The sequence below is a fragment of the Salvelinus namaycush genome, unplaced genomic scaffold (assembly GCF_016432855.1).
Source record: "Salvelinus namaycush isolate Seneca unplaced genomic scaffold, SaNama_1.0 Scaffold629, whole genome shotgun sequence".
Taxonomy (NCBI): Eukaryota; Metazoa; Chordata; class Actinopteri; order Salmoniformes; family Salmonidae; genus Salvelinus; species Salvelinus namaycush.
This window is the reverse complement of record NW_024061341.1, coordinates 1-19,782: the sequence shown is the minus strand read 5'-3', so window position 1 is coordinate 19,782 and position 19,782 is coordinate 1. Positions and strand designations below refer to the sequence as shown.

Sequence of the window (19,782 nt, the reverse complement as noted above, 5' to 3'; positions counted from 1 at the left end):
CAAGTAGACAGCGTGTCCACATTCTGTATGGGACACATGTCCTGCCTGGCCAAGTAGACAGCGTGTCCTGCCTGGTCAAGTAGACAGCGTGTCCACATTCTGTGTGGAACATGTGGAGAATGTTTCTAATGCTCATGTTATGCCAATAATGTTGTGATCAGTCATGACTATGCATTGTTATTTATTGTTCCTAATATCATGACATCATACTCTGGTATGTTGTCCTCTGATGAGGTTTTATCAATGTGATACAAATGTCTTTGAGTATTAACAAGCAGGGTTAGTGAGTTTTTGCACTTAACACTGATGCTCTTGTTTAAATGACTCCTCACATAGGAATTGTGTTGTTGTTGATGTCTGACTTTAAGCAGGAAGTGACCCAGCTGTGTGACTTTAAGCAGGAAGTGACCCGCTGTGTGTGATGATGATCCTTTGCAGAGTCTACCTTCAACACTTTTTTTCTCCAGATACTTGATGTCAAGTGACTGAGATGCTGTGGGTTTAGCCTGACTGCCTCAGCCTTGCAGGATGAGGTGCTGTGGGTTTAGCCTGACTGCCTCAGCCTTGTAGGATGAGATGCTGTGGGTTTAGCCTGACTGCCTCAGCCTTGTAGGATGAGATGCTGTGGGTTTAGCCTGACTGCCTCAGCCTTGTAGGATGAGGTGCTGTGGGTTTAGCCTGACTGCCTCAGCCTTGTAGGATGAGGTGCTGTGGGTTTAGCCTGACTGCCTCAGCCTTGTAGGATGAGGTGCTGTGGGTTTAGCCTGACTGCCTCAGCCTTGTAGGATGAGATGCTGTGGGTTTAGCCTGACTGCCTCAGCCTTGTAGGATGAGATGCTGTGGGTTTAGCCTGACTGCCTCAGCCTTGTAGGATGAGGTGCTGTGGGTTTAGCCTGACTGCCTCAGCCTTGTAGGATGAGGTGCTGTGGGTTTAGCCTGACTGCCTCAGCCTTGTAGGATGAGATGCTGTGGGTTTAGCCTGACTGCCTCAGCCTTGTAGGATGAGGTGCTGTGGGTTTAGCCTGACTGCCTCAGCCTTGTAGGATGAGGTGCTGTGGGTTTAGCCTGACTGCCTGCCTCAGCCTTGTAGGATGAGGTGCTGTGGGTTCAGCCTGACTGCCTCAGCCTTGTAGGATGAGGTGCTGTGGGTTTAGCCTGACTGCCTCAGCCTTGTAGGATGAGGTGCTGTGAGTTTAGCCTGACTGCCTCAGCCTTGTAGGATGAGGTGCTGTGGGTTTAGCCTGACTGCCTCAGCCTTGTAGGATGAGGTGCTGTGGGTTTAGCCTGACTGCCTCAGCCTTGTAGGATGAGGTGCTGTGGGTTTAGCCTGACTGCCTCAGCCTTGTAGGATGAGATGCTGTGGGTTTAGCCTGACTGACTCAGCCGTGTAGGATGAGATGCTGTGGGTTTAGCCTGACTGCCTGCCTCAGCCTTGTAGGATGAGGTGCTGTGGGTTTAGCCGGACTGCCTCAGCCTTGTAGGATGAGGTGCTGTGTGTGTTACTACTTGTTGAATGTGGTATTTTCATTGAAAATCACTGATGCTATGGGCTGTCTACCTCAATGCTGCTGCATGACTAGCATGTGAGAAGAACACACACATCTGCTTGTGTTACTGGCTGGCTGACTGACTGACTGACTGGCTGGCTGGGTGACTGACTGACTGACTGGGTGACTGGCTGGCTGGGTGGGTGACTGACTGACTGACTGACTTGGTGGGTGACTGGCTGGCTGCGTGACTGACTGACTGGGTGGGTGACTGGCTGCGTGACTGGCTGGCTGTGTGACTGACTGACTGACTGGGTGACTGACTGACTGGGTGGGTGACTGGCTGTGTGACTGGCTGGCTGGGTGGGTGACTGACTGACTGGGTAACTGACTGACTGACTGGGTGGGTGACTGGGTGACTGGCTGGGTGACTTACTGACTGGGTGGGTGACTGACTGACTGGGTAACTGACTGACTGACTGGGTGGGTGGGTGACTGACTGACTGGGTAACTGACTGACTGGCTGGCTGGGTGGGTGACTGACTGGGTAACTGACTGGGTGGGTGACTGACTGACTGGGTGGGTGACTGACTGACTGGGTAACTGACTGACTGACTAGGTGGGTGGGTGACTGACTGACTGGGTAACTGACTGACTGGCTGGCTGGGTGGGTGACTGACTGGGTAACTGACTGGGTGGGTGACTGACTGACTGGGTGGGTGACTGACTGACTGGGTGACTGGCTGACTGACTGGGTGGGTGACTGACTGACTTGGTAACTGACTGACTGACTGGGTGACTGGCTGCGTGACTTACTGACTGGGTGACTGACTGACTTGTACATGTCAAGCAGGGTTGCATAATGGCTATATCATTACCACTAACTACTGCCGAAATAAACTATGTGAATAAGAAACTCATGATGTCTGTCAAAGAAACAAATCAAAAGCTTCTAATTGTTGATTTGATGAAACAAGACCAGTATTCAGCTGTAAAAGACAGCTTTGTGGAAGCATAGAAAGGCCTGTGGTTTACAGTACTGAGACACCAGATGTACTGTTACCCTGGTTTACACTACAGTACTGAGACACCAGGTGTACTGTTACCCTGTATGGCCCGGTTTACACTACAGTACTGAGACACAAGATGTACTGTTACCCTGTATGGCCTGGTTTACACTACAGTACTGAGACACCAGATGTACTGTTACCCTGTATGGCCTGGTTTACACTACAGTACTGAGACACCAGATGTAATGTTACCCTGTATGGCCTGGTTTACACTACAGTACTGAGGCACCAGATGTACCGTTACCCTGTATGGCCTGGTTTACACTACAGTACTGAGACACCAGATGTAATGTTACTCTGTATGGCCTGGTTTACACTACAGTACTGAGGCACCAGATGAACTGTTACCCTGTATGGCCTGGTTTACACTACAGTACTGAGACACCAGGTGTACTGTTACCCTGTATGGCCTGGTTTACACTACAGTACTGAGACACCAGATGAACTGTTACCCTGTATGGCCTGGTTTACACTACAGTACTGAGACACCAGATGAACTGTTACCCTGTATGATCGCAGGTGATGTCACAAGATGAGGTGCTGTTCCTTTACCCTGTATCCCAGGTGACATCACAAGCCCCCATGATGGGCTGCTATTATTGGGAGTGACACGTTCCACAGCTAGCAGGAAGTAAGACAACACAGAATGAAATTACTACCAGTTGGGTCTACAATAACTTCCCTCACAACACCACGCATTATGTCCTCTCTGTTAAAGCCTTGGAAACCTAAATCTAGCTGCATTCCACTGGGTATAGATTAGGCTACTTGTGAAAATCAATAGTACATTTACAAACCAAATGATTAACCTTAACTTCACACATTTTCTGAATAGGTGCTCATGTTCACAGTCACAGACAGTTCAAAGTGCATCCATCTCAAATAGTCATTCAGATTCCCATGTAAAACGGCCTTTTAACCGACTAAAATATCACCCATGATATATTTTGGGGATTAAAATGCTCAACATTTGAAGAAAAAGTCATTTTTCTTCTCGGCTAACTATCAGGAAGTTTGAAAAGACAGGCGGAGTGGGCAGGGGTCTAATATTCATGAGCTGGCCTTGACTGACAGCTCTTTGAAACCCCTAATGTCAAACTGGACTGCAGTGTTGCAGTAAAATCAGCCCTAGCAAATCAGGTGAAACACAAATCAGGTGAAACATTGAAATGTCATAATTTGGCATGTCTCTGCTGGTGCAGTTCACAGCTGCACTGACGGATGTGTTGAATTACAACTGCCCCCTCACCCTTTGTTCCATGCTTGAAGACCAGCAACACCAGACAGATGAAAGGGGAGACATAAATATCTCGACCATAGATGAATAGTATAAGCTTTTAATTATATTTGCTGACACCTTACAGTCCAATTTTGCACCATTAGATTAGCTGTATAAACCACGCCCCTCCGCAAACACGCCTTCTCCGATGTTGGTAACAAGGCGGTACTTATTTAAATTAGGTAAGAGAATATGTTACCATTGGTGTATTAAAATGAGAGTTAGGGTGATGTCACCCCTTTTCCCTCAATAATCCCGCCTCCTGAATCCAAGTGTTTGACATGGGGGAGGAGACCAGTATCTTTATGGCCAACCTTGATCAATGTAGGAGCAACAGTCATTTTTCATACTTTGGTCATCATACTTTGATCTGGTTTCATCCAAATATCATCAAATTTCATGGAAAAACATGATTCTGACTGTTCATGACCTTTAAGTATCCTCGGCATAGTGGCAGTGAAGACGTTTCTCTCCCCTAAAAAAAAGTCTAAAGTCCCCTATGTAAAGCTGTAGAGATAGTGGCCAATCCAGTCCAGCAGGGTCAGTAAAGTTCAATCAGACCCAGGATGACTGTATTTCAGGAGGGTCATCTCCTCTTTCTGTCATCAGCTGCTTGTCCCTGGTTCTGTCTGTGTCCTCCATTCTGCTGCAGCCCGTCCAGTTGGAGATGGTTCTGGCGATAGCGCTTGATAAGGGCTCCGGGAAGCAGGGCCACACAGGCGATGGCCAACAGCTGTAGCAGTGTCCCCCAGGAGAAGATATCATCCAGGGAAGAGATCTCTGACAGGATGGAGCCTGTCCGCACGCAGATGAAGTTATACGGGATCAAACCTGATGAAGGAGAGGAGAGACTGGGTTAGATCTCCTAGATAAACACTAGACCTGGAGAAGGAGAGGAGAGACTGGGTTAGACCTCCTAGATAAACACTAGACCTGGGGAAGGAGAGGAGAGACTGGGTTAGACCTAGATAATCACTAGACCTGGAGAAGGAGAGGAGAGACTGGGTTAGACCTCCTAGATAAACACTAGACCTGGAGAAGGAGAGGAGAGACTGGGTTAGACCTCCTAGATAAACACTAGACCTGGGGAAGGAGAGGAGAGACTGGGTTAGACCTCCTAGATAATCACTAGACCTGGAGAAGGAGAGGAGAGACTGGGTTAGACCTCCTAGATAAACACTAGACCTGGAGAAGGAGATGAGAGACTGGGTTAGACCTCCTAGATAAACACTAGACCTGGAGAAGGAGAGGAGAGACTGGGTTAGACCTCCTAGATAAACACTAGACCTGGGGAAGGAGAGGAGAGACTGGGTTAGACCTCCTAGATAAACACTAGACCTGGAGAAGGAGAGGAGAGACTGGGTTAGACCTCCTAGATAAACACTAGACCTGGGGAAGGAGAGGAGAGACTGGGTTAGACCTCCTAGATAAACACTAGACCTGGAGAAGGAGAGGAGAGACTGGGTTAGACCTCCTAGATAAACACTAGACCTGGGGAAGGAGAGGAGAGACTGGGTTAGACCTCCTAGATAATCACTAGACCTGGAGAAGGAGAGGAGAGACTGGGTTAGACCTCCTAGATAAACACTAGACCTGGAGAAGGAGAGGAGAGACTGGGTTAGACCTCCTAGATAAACACTAGACCTGGGGAAGGAGAGGAGAGACTGGGTTAGACCTCCTAGATAATCACTAGACCTGGAGAAGGAGAGGAGAGACTGGGTTAGACCTCCTAGATAAACACTAGACCTGGAGAAGGAGATGAGAGACTGGGTTAGACCTCCTAGATAAACACTAGACCTGGAGAAGGAGAGGAGAGACTGGGTTAGACCTCCTAGATAAACACTAGACCTGGGGAAGGAGAGGAGAGACTGGGTTAGACCTCCTAGATAAACACTAGACCTGGAGAAGGAGAGGAGAGACTGGGTTAGACCTCCTAGATAAACACTAGACCTGGGGAAGGAGAGGAGAGACTGGGTTAGACCTCCTAGATAAACACTAGACCTGGAGAAGGAGAGGAGAGACTGGGTTAGACCTCCTAGATAAACACTAGACCTGGGGAAGGAGAGGAGAGACTGGGTTAGACCTCCTAGATAAACACTAGACCTGGAGAAGGAGAGGAGAGACTGGGTTAGACCTCCTAGATAAACACTAGACCTGGAGAAGGAGAGGAGAGACTGGGTTAGACCTAGATAAACACTAGACCTGGGGAAGGAGAGGAGAGACTGGGTTAGACCTCCTAGATAAACACTAGACCTGGAGAAGGAGAGGAGAGACTGGGTTAGACCTAGATAAACACTAGACCTGGGGAAGGAGAGGAGAGACTGGGTTAAACCTCCTAGATAAACACTAGACCTGGGGAAGGAGAGGAGAGACTGGGTTAGACCTCCTAGATAAACACTAGACCTGGAGAAGGAGAGGAGAGACTGGGTTAGACCTAGATAAACACTAGACCTGGGGAAGGAGAGGAGAGACTGGGTTAGACCTCCTAGATAAACACTAGACCTGGAGAAGGAGAGGAGAGACTGAGTTAGACCTCCTAGATAAACACTAGACCTGGGGAAGGAGAGGAGAGACTGGGTTAGACCTTCTAGATAAACACTAGACCTGGAGAAGGAGAGGAGAGACTGGGTTAAACCTCCTAGATAAACACTAGACCTGGGGAAGGAGAGGAGAGACTGGGTTAGACCTCCTAGATAAACACTAGACCTAGAGAAGGAGAGGAGAGACTGGGTTAGACCTAGATAAACACTAGACCTGGAGAAGGAGAGGAGAGACTGGGTTAGACCTCCTAGATAAACACTAGACCTGATGAAGGAGAGGAGAGACTGGGTTAGACCTCCTAGATAAACACTAGACCTGGAGAAGGAGAGGAGAGACTGGGTTAGACCTAGATAAACACTAGACCTGGGGAAGGAGAGGAGAGACTGGGTTAGACCTTCTAGATAAACACTAGACCTGGAGAAGGAGAGGAGAGACTGGGTTAGACCTCCTAGATAAACACTAGACCTGGGGAAGGAGAGGAGAGACTGGGTTAGACCTTCTAGATAAACACTAGACCTGGAGAAGGAGAGGAGAGACTGGGTTAGACCTCCTAGATAAACACTAGACCTGGGGAAGGAGAGGAGAGACTGGGTTAGACCTCCTAGATAAAGGCGATATGGGAGGAGGGAGAGTTCGGAACAGTAAAGGTGGACATGATACATCTGGCTTTGGTAATTAATGACATCTGTTGAAGTAGTACTTCAAAATAACAAGGGAGAGACTGTGTTAGCATTCTGAGCTAAAGCCTAGACATTAACTCAGTCAGCTAATGAAAGTCTTCACGTCTTAAGCAAAATGATGTATCATGCGAGTGTCATTCGTAGTAGTATTATATAATAGTCCTGTGTGTTGTGTGGTGTTGTGTTGCGTTGCGTGGCAGTGCTGCGTCTGTTTCTCACCGATGAGTACGGAGAAGAAGAACATGGAGACGGGGATGTTTAGGATGGGGGACGTGACGTTCAGGAACCAGTTAGGAGTCATGGGGAAGAACCGCAGGAACAGGAGGAAGAAGAACAGACTGCTACGGTTCTCCTCCACCTGACGGAGAGAGGAGGGGGGGGGGGGTGGGAGAGAGGGGGAGGGGGGATGGGAGAGAGGAGGTGGGAGAGAGGAGGTGGGGGGGTGGGAGAGAGGAGGAGGAGAGGGGGTGGGAGAGAGGAGGAGAGAGGATGGGAGAGAGGGGGAGGGGGGGTGGGAGAGAGGAGGAGGGGGGGTGGGAGAGAGGAGGGGGGAGAGAGGAGGGGGGGGGTGGGAGAGAGGAGGAGGGGGGGTGGGAGAGAGGAGGAGGGAGAGAGGAGAGGGGGGGGGGTGGGAGAGAGGAGGAGAGAGGATGGGAGAGAGAGGGGGAGGGGGGGTGGGAGAGAGGAGGAGGGGGGGTGGGAGAGAGGAGGGGGGAGAGAGGAGGGGGGGGGTGGGAGAGAGGAGGAGGGGGGGTGGGAGAGAGGAGGAGGGAGAGAGGAGGGGGGGGTGGGAGAGAGGAGGAGAGAGGATGGGAGAGAGGGGGAGGGGGGGTGGAGAGAGGAGGAGGGGGGGTGGGAGAGAGGAGGGGGGAGAGAGGAGGGGGGGGGTGGGAGAGAGGAGGAGGGGGGGTGGGAGAGAGGAGGAGGGAGAGAGGAGGGGGGGGGTGGGAGAGGGAAGGAGAGGGGATGGGAGAGAGGGGGAGGGGGGATGGGAGAGGGAAGGAGAGGGGAAATAATGGGAGAGAGGAGGAGGGGGGGTGGGAGAGAGGAGGAGGGGGGGTGGGAGAGAGGAGGTGGGGGGGTGGGAGAGAGGAGGTGGGGGGGTGGGAGAGAGGGGGTGGGAGAGAGGGAAGGAGAGGAGGGGAGAGGGAAGGAGAGGGGGGGAGAGGGAAGGAGAGGGGAGGAGAGGGAAGGAGAGGGGAGGAGAGGGAAGGAGAGGGGAGGAGAGGGAAGGAGAGGGGATGGGAGAGAGGGAAGGAGAGGGGATGGGAGAGAGGAGGAGAGGGAGAAGGATGGGAGAGGGAAGGAGAGGGGATGGGAGAGGGAAGGAGAGGGGATGGGAGAGAGGGAAGGAGAGGGGATGGGAGAGAGGGAAGGAGAGGGGATGGGAGAGGGAAGGAGAGGGGATGGGAGAGGGAAGGAGAGGGGAGGAGAGGGAAGGAGAGGGGATGGGAGAGGGAAGGAGAGGGGATGGGAGAGAGGGAAGGAGAGGGGATGGGAGAGAGGAGGAGAGGGAGAAGGATGGGAGAGGGAAGGAGAGGGGATGGGAGAGGGAAGGAGAGGGGATGGGAGAGGGAAGGAGGGGGGAGGAGAGGGAAGGAGAGGGGATGGGAGAGGGAAGGAGAGGGGATGGGAGAGGGAAGGAGAGGGGATGGGAGAGGGAAGGAGAGGGATGGGAGAGAGAAGGAGGGGGGGTGGGAGAGAGGAGGTGGGAGAGAGGAGGAGGGGGGGTGGGGGAGAGGAGGAGAGGGGATGGGAGAGGGAAGGAGAGGGGATGGGAGAGGAGAGGGGATGGGAGAGGAGAGGAGAGGGGATGGGAGAGGAGAGGAGAGGGGATGGAAGAGGATAGGAGAGGGGATGGGAGAGGATAGGAGAGGGGAGAGGAGAGGGGATGAGAGAGGAGAGGAGAGGGGATGGAAGAGGATAGGAGAGGGGATGGGAGAGGGGAGGGGAGGGGATGGGAGAGGGGAGGAGAGGGGGTGGGAGAGGGAAGGAGAGGGGGGTGGGAGAGAGGAGGAGGGGGGGTGGGAGAGAGGAGGAGAGGGGGTGGGAGAGAGGAGGAGGTAGAGAGGGAAGGAGAGGGGATGGGAGAGGGAAGGAGAGGGGAAATAATGGGAGAGAGGAGGAGAGGGAGAAGGATGGGAGAGAGGAGGAGAGGGGGTGGGAGAGAGGAGGAGAGGGGATGGGAGAGAGGAGGAGAGGGGGTGGGAGAACGAAGGAGGTAGAGAGGGAAGGAGAGGGGATGGGAGAGAGGGAAGGAGAGGGGGAAGGAGAGGGGGTGGGAGAGAGGAGGAGGTGGAGAGGGGATGGGAGAGAGGAGGAGGTAGAGAGGGGGTGGGAGAGAGGAGGAGGTAGAGAGGGAAGGAGAGGGGGTGGGAGAATGGAGGAAGTAAAGAGGAAGAGAGAACTGTAATTTTAAATGTACTTATTAATGAATGATTGGAGGGATATTACTAAAGTCCCAACACTAAAAGAACACATGGCATTCTGAATTCTTACCCTGTGTAACACGCTTAGTTATGTTTCCCTTGACACTGTTTATGTATTCCTATTGGTTGGTTGAATTTACATATTAATAAGGTGTTATGCCATTGGTCATGCTTGCAGATAGGGGGAGGTCACATTCTGAAATAGTGCATTTTATACATTATATACTTCTATGGCCTTTTATTGTCCCCAGCACAAGGTGCACATTTGTAATGATCAAGCTGTTTAATCAGCTTCTTGATATGCCACACCTGTCAGGTGGATGGATTATCTTGGCAAAGGAGAAACGTTCACTAATGGGGATATAAACAAATATGCGTACAAAATTTGAGAAAAATAAGCTTTTTGTGCATATGGAAAATGTCCAGTATCTTATTTCAGCTCATGAAACATGGGACCAACACTTTACATGTTGCGTTTATATTTTAGTTCAGTGTATATTTGTGTGTTAGATATTGGTGGCTTCCTGGGATGCACTTTTCTATGATATTGCTGTAAGAGAGAGTTACCCAGCATGCTCTAATTCAGTTATTTCCATGCCAACAGACGATTCACAAATCTGCAGCGATCAACATAGTGTTGTCCTGAACATGTGTTTCCTGATGTCTATCGTCAGAATAATCACCAATCAACTGGGACCGCTGGCTGAACAGTCTGTTCTTTACAAACCAAAAACCCAAGAGAGTTACGAAGTACGATCACATCTGTTACACTGGTGATCAGACCAGTCTTCACTGGACAGCTGTTACACCTGTCTAACCTAATGTGTAAGCCAAGGACACTGTAAGAGGACACACACACACACACACACACACACACACACACACACACACACACACACACACACACACACACACACACACACACACACACACACACACACCTCTAATGTATCTTTAGAGAATTGTAATCAAAGGACATGTGGTATAGGAAGGGTCCTGTACCAGTCCTACACCCTCCTCCAACAACCCCATGGTACTGTGGTCTGGAACAACATACTCGGTCTCTCTCTCTCACCTTGTTCTGCAGCCTGTCCACCTTGTCAGGGAACAGGCGTATGATGTAGCTCTTCCCGAAGGCAGCGGAGAGCAGGTAACAGAAGGTAGAGCCGGTGGTGGTCAGAAGACAGGCCAGGACCAGACCCTGCCATGGACCAAACAGCGCCCCCGCCAGCATGTTCTGGGAAGCACAGGGGATGAGCATGGTGAGCACTGGTGGGAAAAGTACCCAATTGTCATACTTGAGTAAAAGTAAAGATACCTTCATAGAAAATGACTCAAGTGAAAGACACCCAGTAAAATACTACTTGAGTAAAAGTCAAAGAATATGGTTTTAAATATACTTAAGTACCAAAAGTTAACTGAAAACATATAAATCATTTCAAATTGCTTATATTAAGCAAACCAGACAACACAATGTTCTAGTTTGTTTATCTATAGATAGCCAGGGGCACACTCCAACACTCCGACATTATTTACAAATGAAGCATGTGTGTTTAGTGAGTCCGCCAGATCAGAGGCAGTAGGGATAAGTGTGTGAATTGGACCATTTTCCTGTCCTGCTAAGCATTCAAAATGTAACTTTTGGGTGTCAGGAAAAATGTATGGAGTAAAAACAACATTATTTTCTTTAGGAATGTAGTGAAATAAAAGTTGTCATGAAATATAAATAGTAAAGTACAGATACCTAAAAAAACGACTTAAGCAGTACTTTAAAGTATTTTTACTTAAGTACTTTACACCCCTGCTGGTGAGTGTCAGGAGGCAGGCTGTTCTGACCACGGATGGAGGTTCTGGTCATAGGGGCATGGACACTTGGAAACAAAGTGTGTGTGTTCCGTGGATGGGTGTAATGTTAGTCCCTCTCACCAGGAAGGAGGAGCCAGGGATGGCGAAGGACTGTTTGTAGAGGTAGGCACTACAGAACAGCAGCACCACGTAGCCTGTGTGTTCTGTCTTATAGAACTGCAGCATCTCAGCCAGCTCCCTCAGCTCATCCAGGTCCGACGGGAACTTCAGTCTGGAGGGAAACAAACACCAGCAACATCAGATAACATGGTTCCTAATACTCGTGTCAGATTTAGACCTAAATAGTGGCACCTAGTTACTGTTTGCACCAGGGGAAAAGTTTATATATTTTTTCTTCAAAAGGGAATTGAGGACACTGAGGACAGAGCATTTAAGGTAACACAGGCGAAGGCCATAGGAAGGGGTTATAGGTCATAGGAAGGGGTTATAGGTTATAGGAAGGGTTTATAGGTCATAGGAAGGTGTTATAGGAAGGGGTTATAGGTTATAAGTTATAGGAAACGGTTACAGGTTATAGGAAGGGGTTATAGGTTATAAATTACAGGAAGGGGTTAAAGGTTATAGGAAGGGGTTATAAATTATAGGAAGGGATTATAGGTTATAGGAAGGGGTTATAGGTTATAAGTTATAGGAAGGGATTATAGGTTATAGGAAGGGGTTATAGGTTATAAGTTATAGGAAGGGGTTACAGGTTATAGGAAGGGGTTATAGGTTATAAATTACAGGAAGGGGTTAAAGGTTATAGGAAGGGGTTATAAATTATAGGAAGGGATTATAGGTTATAGGAAGGGGTTATAGGTTATAGCCAGCCATAGTACACACAGTACAGACATACTACGGCTGTATATACTATGGCTGTGTATACTATGGCTGTATACAGTATACAGCTGTATACACAGCCATAGTATATACTGCCATAGTACACACAGCCGTAGTATAGACAGCCGTAGTACACACAGCCATAGTATACACAGCCATAGTAGATACAGCCATAGTATACACAGCCGTAGTACAGACAGCCATAGTTGTAGTCATATAGGGAAGACATAATGCTCAGCCCCCAGTCTGCTGGTGTATGACTAGTCTAAACTTGACTCTCTAGAGTATTGGGAATCTGGGGATACCCTAATCTGACATCATAGACAGGTCAAACACAGACTAAAGTGGGCATGGCTGGTGCCCGTGTGCAGGCATGAGAGAGAGAGGGAGAGGTTTCCAGATGGCGGAGAGAGAGGGACGTGTTAGAGAGAGAGAGTATGAAACAGGATATGGGACAGAAATAGAGGCTTTTGCTCTGGGATTTCTGCCTCTGCTAGTTTCGATGCTGGAAGTATCAGGCTCCTCAGCCGTGACACAGACAGAATGAACCATAAACCATGAAACCTAAGCTGCTAGTATCACATCTAATGGTTGAGCTGTATGGGATGAATGGAAGGCAAAGCCACTGTGGTTAGGATCTCAGATGTGTATTCCTCAGCACACCGTGTCCAGTGTTATGTCCTGGGTAGCACCTCATCAGAACCGTCCGGTGTGTATCCCTCAGCACATCGTGTCCAGTGTTATGTCCTGGGTAGCACCTCATCAGAACCGTCCGGTGTGTATCCCTCAGCACATCGTGTCCAGTGTTATGTTCTGGGTAGCACCTCATCAGAACCGTCCGGTGTGTATCCCTCAGCACATCGTGTCCAGTGTTATGTCCTGGGTAGCACCTCATCAGAACCGTCCGGTGTGTATCCCTCAGCCAACTGTGTCCAGTGTTATGTCCTGGGTAGCACCTCATCAGAACCGTCCGGTGTGTATCCCTCAGCCAACTGTGTCCAGTGTTATGTCCTGGGTAGCACCTCATCAGAACCGTCCGGTGTGTATCCCTCAGCCAACTGTGTCCAGTGTTATGTCCTGGGTAGCACCTCATCAGAACCGTCCGGTGTGTATCCCTCAGCACACCGTGTCCAGTGTTATGTCCTGGGTAGCACCTCATCAGAACCGTCCGGTGTGTATCCCTCAGCCAACTGTGTCCAGTGTTATGTCCTGGGTAGCACCTCATCAGAACCGTCCGGTGTGTATCCCGCAGCACACCGTGTCCAGTGTTATGTCCTGGGTAGCACCTCATCAGAACCGTCCGGTGTGTATCCCTCAGCACAGTGTCCAGTGTTATGTCCTGGGTAGCACCTCATCAGAACCGTCCGGTGTGTATCCCACAGCACACCGTGTCCAGTGTTATGTCCTGGGTAGCACCTCATCAGAACCGTCCGGTGTGTATCCCTCAGCACCGTGTCCAGTGTTATGTCCTGGGTAGCACCTCATCAGAACCGTCCGGTGTGTATCCCGCAGCACACCAGTGTTATGTCCTGGGTAGCACCTCATCAGAACCGTCCGGTGTGTATCCCTCAGCACATCGTGTCCAGTGTTATGTCCTGGGTAGCACCTCATCAGAACCGTCCGGTGTGTATCCCTCAGCACACCGTGCCCAGTGTTATGTCCTGGGTAGCACCTCATCAGAACCGTCCGGTGTGTATCCCTCAGCACACCGTGTCCAGTGTTATGTCCTGGGTAGCACCTCATCAGAACCGTCCGGTGTGTATCCCTCAGCACATCGTGTCCTGGGTAGCACCTCATCAGAACCGTCCGGTGTGTATTCCTCAGCACACCGTGTCCAGTTATGTCCTGGGTAGCACCTCATCAGAACCGTCCGGTGTGTATCCCTCAGCACATCGTGTCCAGTGTTATGTCCTGGGTAGCACCTCATCAGAACCGCCCGGTGTGTATCCCTCAGCACAGTGTCCAGTGTTATGTCCTGGGTAGCACCTCATCAGAACCGTCCGGTGTGTATCCCTCAGCACATCGTGTCCTGGGTAGCACCTCATCAGAACCGTCCGGTGTGTATTCCTCAGCACACCGTGTCCAGTTATGTCCTGGGTAGCACCTCATCAGAACCGTCCGGTGTGTATCCCTCAGCACACCGTGTCCAGTGTTATGTCCTGGGTAGCACCTCATCAGAACCGTCCGGTGTGTATCCCTCAGCACATCGTGTCCAGTGTTATGTTCTGGGTAGCACCTCATCAGAACCGTCCGGTGTGTATCCCTCAGCACATCGTGTCCAGTGTTATGTCCTGGGTAGCACCTCATCAGAACCGTCCGGTGTGTATCCCTCAGCCAACTGTGTCCAGTGTTATGTCCTGGGTAGCACCTCATCAGAACCGTCCGGTGTGTATCCCTCAGCCAACTGTGTCCAGTGTTATGTCCTGGGTAGCACCTCATCAGAACCGTCCGGTGTGTATCCCTCAGCCAACTGTGTCCAGTGTTATGTCCTGGGTAGCACCTCATCAGAACCGTCCGGTGTGTATCCCTCAGCACACCGTGTCCAGTGTTATGTCCTGGGTAGCACCTCATCAGAACCGTCCGGTGTGTATCCCTCAGCCAACTGTGTCCAGTGTTATGTCCTGGGTAGCACCTCATCAGAACCGTCCGGTATGTATCCCTCAGCCAACTGTGTCCAGTGTTATGTCCTGGGTAGCACCTCATCAGAACCGTCCGGTGTGTATCCCGCAGCACACCGTGTCCAGTGTTATGTCCTGGGTAGCACCTCATCAGAACCGTCCGGTGTGTATCCCTCAGCACAGTGTCCAGTGTTATGTCCTGGGTAGCACCTCATCAGAACCGTCCGGTGTGTATCCCGCAGCACACCGTGTCCAGTGTTATGTCCTGGGTAGCACCTCATCAGAACCGTCCGGTGTGTATCCCTCAGCACAGTGTCCAGTGTTATGTCCTGGGTAGCACCTCATCAGAACCGTCCGGTGTGTATCCCGCAGCACACCGTGTCCAGTGTTATGTCCTGGGTAGCACCTCATCAGAACCGTCCGGTGTGTATCCCTCAGCACATCGTGTCCAGTGTTATGTTCTGGGTAGCACCTCATCAGAACCGTCCGGTGTGTATCCCTCAGCACACCGTGCCCAGTGTTATGTCCTGGGTAGCACCTCATCAGAACCGTCCGGTGTGTATCCCTCAGCACACCGTGTCCAGTGTTATGTCCTGGGTAGCACCTCATCAGAACCGTCCGGTGTGTATTCCTCAGCACACCGTGTCCAGTGTTATGTCCTGGGTAGCACCTCATCAGAACCGTCCGGTGTGTATCCCTCAGCACATCGTGTCCAGTTATGTCCTGGGTAGCACCTCATCAGAACCGTCCGGTGTGTATCCCTCAGCACACCGTGTCCAGTGTTATGTCCTGGGTAGCACCTCATCAGAACCGTCCGGTGTGTATCCCTCAGCCAACTGTGTCCAGTGTTATGTCCTGGGTAGCACCTCATCAGAACCATCCGGTGTGTATCCCTCAGCCAACTGTGTCCAGTGTTATGTCCTGGGTAGCACCTCATCAGAACCGTCCGGTGTGTATCCCTCAGCACACCGTGTCCAGTGTTATGTCCTGGGTAGCACCTCATCAGAACCGTCCGGTGGTGGACCTGGCAGGAGACCATAGAGACCCAGTGGTGTCCTCCTGTCCAGGCTGTCCATCCACCTCCGTCTACCATCACCTCTGCATGTCTGTTCTCTAATAGGAGTGTACAGGGCTGATTAACATGACGCCAGGGTCCTGAAACTCCTTTATAATTAGGTAGGATGAAATATGATGGGACCATGGCATAACGCCAACCAAGACAAGTGTGTCCTCTCCAGGGTTAGGTCAGAGCTGTATGTTCTCATACTCATCAGACTGAGGAGCACAGTATTTCAGGCCAAGTGAACCTAAGCCAGCCAAGAGAGGCCACGGCCAGGTCTCCACCGGGGCAGAAACCATAGACGTAGGAGAGAAGGTGGGGCTGGATGAGACACACAGGGGTTTAGAGTAGGCCAATAGGAACATCATCTGAAAACAGGAACTACTGTAATGTAATCAATCACCTAATGCTCTCAAACACCATCAGCAAGGACAAATACTTTGAGAGAACAGCAACCAGCTGTGACGTTTCCTCTGAATTAGCATACACTGACAGTCAGGTGTTTAATGAGGCCATTTTCATAACTTGTCGTGCAATCATCTGAGGGAAATGAGATGCTGCCAAACGCAGTGATTACTACAGCACCTCCATGGACTCTGCGCTGTCTGTCAATACACTTATCAACATCATAATCAAACAGATAACCACTCTGGGAGTACTCTGAGACTTTAATGTTACATCAGATCTATTACATAAATGGTGATGTCACTATGCTATTATTACCCCGAATATAACACTGTGGAAGTGGCTATATATTGACTTATTTGTAACGTTGTATACGTAAACATGTCCTAGAAAGTGTCATTGTACAAGCAGGCAGCTGCTGTAGCCTATAATTATTATGCTAATAGCTGAAAAGTCTTGCGACATCTGCCAAATTGTAGCTACAGATCTGTTGAGGCTGGCTACCTGTACTCTACAACTTCCACGTCCCCGTCTCCCTCTGCGCTCTCGTTGTTTAACTCATGTCGCCGGTGAAGATGTTGGCGGTCCGGGCGGCAGGAAAGAGGACAGGAGATAGAGGTATAAAGTTGCCGCTCCTACCACAGATAATAAACCCGAAATGGAACCCATTGCTACGCGCTACACCGACCTCCTATCAGAAAGGCTTGTTCGGTGACCGACTCCCGTGTCGGTGTTGAGAAGTGAACGTCACAGAATAACTTCCGACAGTTGCCCTGTGGTCCTGGAATGCTTTCAACTGTATCTTCACTAGAGGGCAGCCTCGTGCTCTCTCTGGTGGTGCACGGGTCAACTGCCAGACTAGAGTACTGAGGATCTTTGTCTGGACCTTGATGTTATAAACTACAGTTGGCTCTCTCTACACCAAAGGATGTTTTTGGGCAACAAGCTTGTTTCTCTGCACTACAACAGCTGGTGTATGATGAAGGTATTATCTTGTTTCTCTGCACTACAACAGCTGGTGTATGATGAAGGTATTATCTTGTTTCTCTGTGCCACACCAGCTGGTGTATGATGAAGGTATTATCTTGTTTCTCTGCACTACAACAGCTGGTGTATGATGAAGGTATTATATTGTTTCTCTGTACCACACCAGCTGGTGTATGATGAAGGTATTATCTTGTTTCTCTGCACTACAACAGCTGGTGTATGATGAAGGTATTATCTTGTTTCTCTGCACTACAACAGCTGGTGTATGATGAAGGTATTATATTGTTTCTCTGCACTACAACAGCTGGTGTATGATGAAGGTATTATCTTGTTTCTCTGCACTACAACAGCTGGTGTATGATGAAGGTATTATCTTGTTTCTCTGCACCACAACAGCTGGTGTATGATGAAGGTATTATCTTGTTTCTCTGCACTACACCAGCTGGTGTATGATGAAGGTATTATCTTGTTTCTCTGCACTACAACAGCTGGTGTATGATGAAGGTATTATCTTGTTTCTCTGCACTACAACAGCTGGGGTATGATGAAGGTATTATCTTGTTTCTCTGCACTCCAACAGCTGGTGTATGATGAAGGTATTATATTGTTTCTCTGCACTACAACAGCTGGTGTATGATGAAGGTATTATCTTGTTTCTCTGCACTACAACAGCTGGTGTATGATGAAGGTATTATATTGTTTCTCTGCACTACAACAGCTGGTGTATGATGAAGGTATTATCTTGTTTCTCTGCACTACAACAGCTGGTGTATGATGAAGGTATTATCTTGTTTCTCTGCACTACAACAGCTGGTGTATGATGAAGGTATTATCTTGTTTCTCTGCACTCCAACAGGTGATGAAGGTATTATCTTGTTTCTCTGCCACTACAACAGCTGGTGTATGATGAAGGTATTATCTTGTTTCTCTGCACTACAACAGCTGGTGTATGATGAAGGTATTATCTGTTTCTCTGCACTACAACAGGTGATGAAGGTATTATCTTGTTAATAAAGCTGAATAGAATAGTATATACTGTAACATAGACCTATAATGTTACACCAAATACACTTTGCACTAAACAGCTGGTGTATGATGAAGGTATTATATTGTTTCTCTGCATACAACAGGTGATGAAGGTATATTATTGTTTCTCTGCACTACAACAGCTGGTGTACGATGAAGGTATTATCTTGTTCTCTGCACTACAACAGCTGGTGTTGATGAAGGTATTATCTTGTTTCTCTGCACTACAACAGCTGGTGTATGATGAAGGTATTATCTTGTTTCTCTGCACTACAACAGCTGGTGTATGATGAAGGTATTATCTTGTTTCTCTGCACTACAACAGCTGGTGTATGATGAAGGTATTATCTTGTTTCTCTGCACTACAACAGCTGGTGTATGATGAAGGTATTATATTGTTTCTCTGCACTACAACAGCTGGTGTATGATGAAGGTATTATATGTTTCTCTGCACTACAAACAGCTGGTGTATGATGAAGGTATTATCTTGTTTATCTGCACTACAACAGCTGGTGTATGATGAAGGTATTATCTTGTTTCTCTGCACTACAACAGCTGGTCTATGATGAAGATATTATCTTGTTCTCTGCACTACAACAGCTGGTGTATGATGAAGGTATATCTGTTTCTCTGCACTACAACAGCTGGTGTATGATGAAGGTATTATCTTGTTCTCTGCACTACAACACTGGTGTATGATGAAAGTATTATATTGTTTCTCTGCATACAACAGCTGGTGTATGATGAAGGTATTATCTTGTTTCTCTGCACTACAACAGGTGATGAAAGGTATTAACTTGTTTCTCTGCACTACAACAGCTGGTGTATGATGAAGGTATTATCTTGTTTCTCTGCACTACAACAGCTGGTGTATGATGAAGGTATTATCTTGTTTCTCTGCACTACAACAGCTGGTGTATGATGAAGGTTTATTGTTTCTCTGCACCACAACAGCTGGTGTATGATGAAGGTATTATCTTGTTTCTCTGCACTACAACAGCTGGTGTATGATGAAGGTATTATCTTGTTTCTCTGCACTACAACAGCTGGTGTATGATGAAGGTATTATCTTGTTTCTCTGCACTACAACAGCTGGTGTATGATGAAGGTATTATCTTGTTTCTCTGCACTACAACAGCTGGTGTATGATGAAGGTATTATCTTGTTTTCTGCACTACAGCAGGTGATGAAGGTATTATCTTGTTTCTCTGCACTACAACAGCTGGTGTATGATGAAGGTATTATCTTGTTTCTCTGCACTACAACAGGTGATGAAGGTATTATCTTGTTTCTCTGCACTACAACAGCTGGTGTATGATGAAGGTATTATCTTGTTTCTCTGCACTACAACAGCTGGTGTATGATGAAGGTATTATCTTGTTTCTCTGCACTACACAGCTGGTCTATGATGAAGATATTATCTTGTTTCTCTGCACTACAACAGCTGGTGTATGATGAAGGTATTATCTTGTTTCTCTGCACTACAACAGCTGGTGTATGATGAAGGTATTATCT

The 19,782-nt window shown here is 48.8% G+C and overlaps 1 protein-coding gene across 1 annotated transcript; it reads right to left on the bottom strand.

Annotated features, from left to right (window-relative positions):
• Positions 1–3,880: 3,880 nt before the first annotated feature.
• LOC120042182 (transmembrane protein 41A-B-like) lies at positions 3,881–17,001 on the bottom strand. The gene is given in 6 exon segments (XM_038987052.1): positions 3,881–4,667; positions 7,277–7,415; positions 10,562–10,723; positions 11,413–11,563; positions 16,759–16,835; positions 16,837–17,001. Coding segments are annotated over 6 exon segments (861 nt in total). The 5' UTR covers positions 16,924–17,001; the 3' UTR covers positions 3,881–4,422.
• Between the last annotated feature and the right edge of the window lie 2,781 nt (positions 17,002–19,782).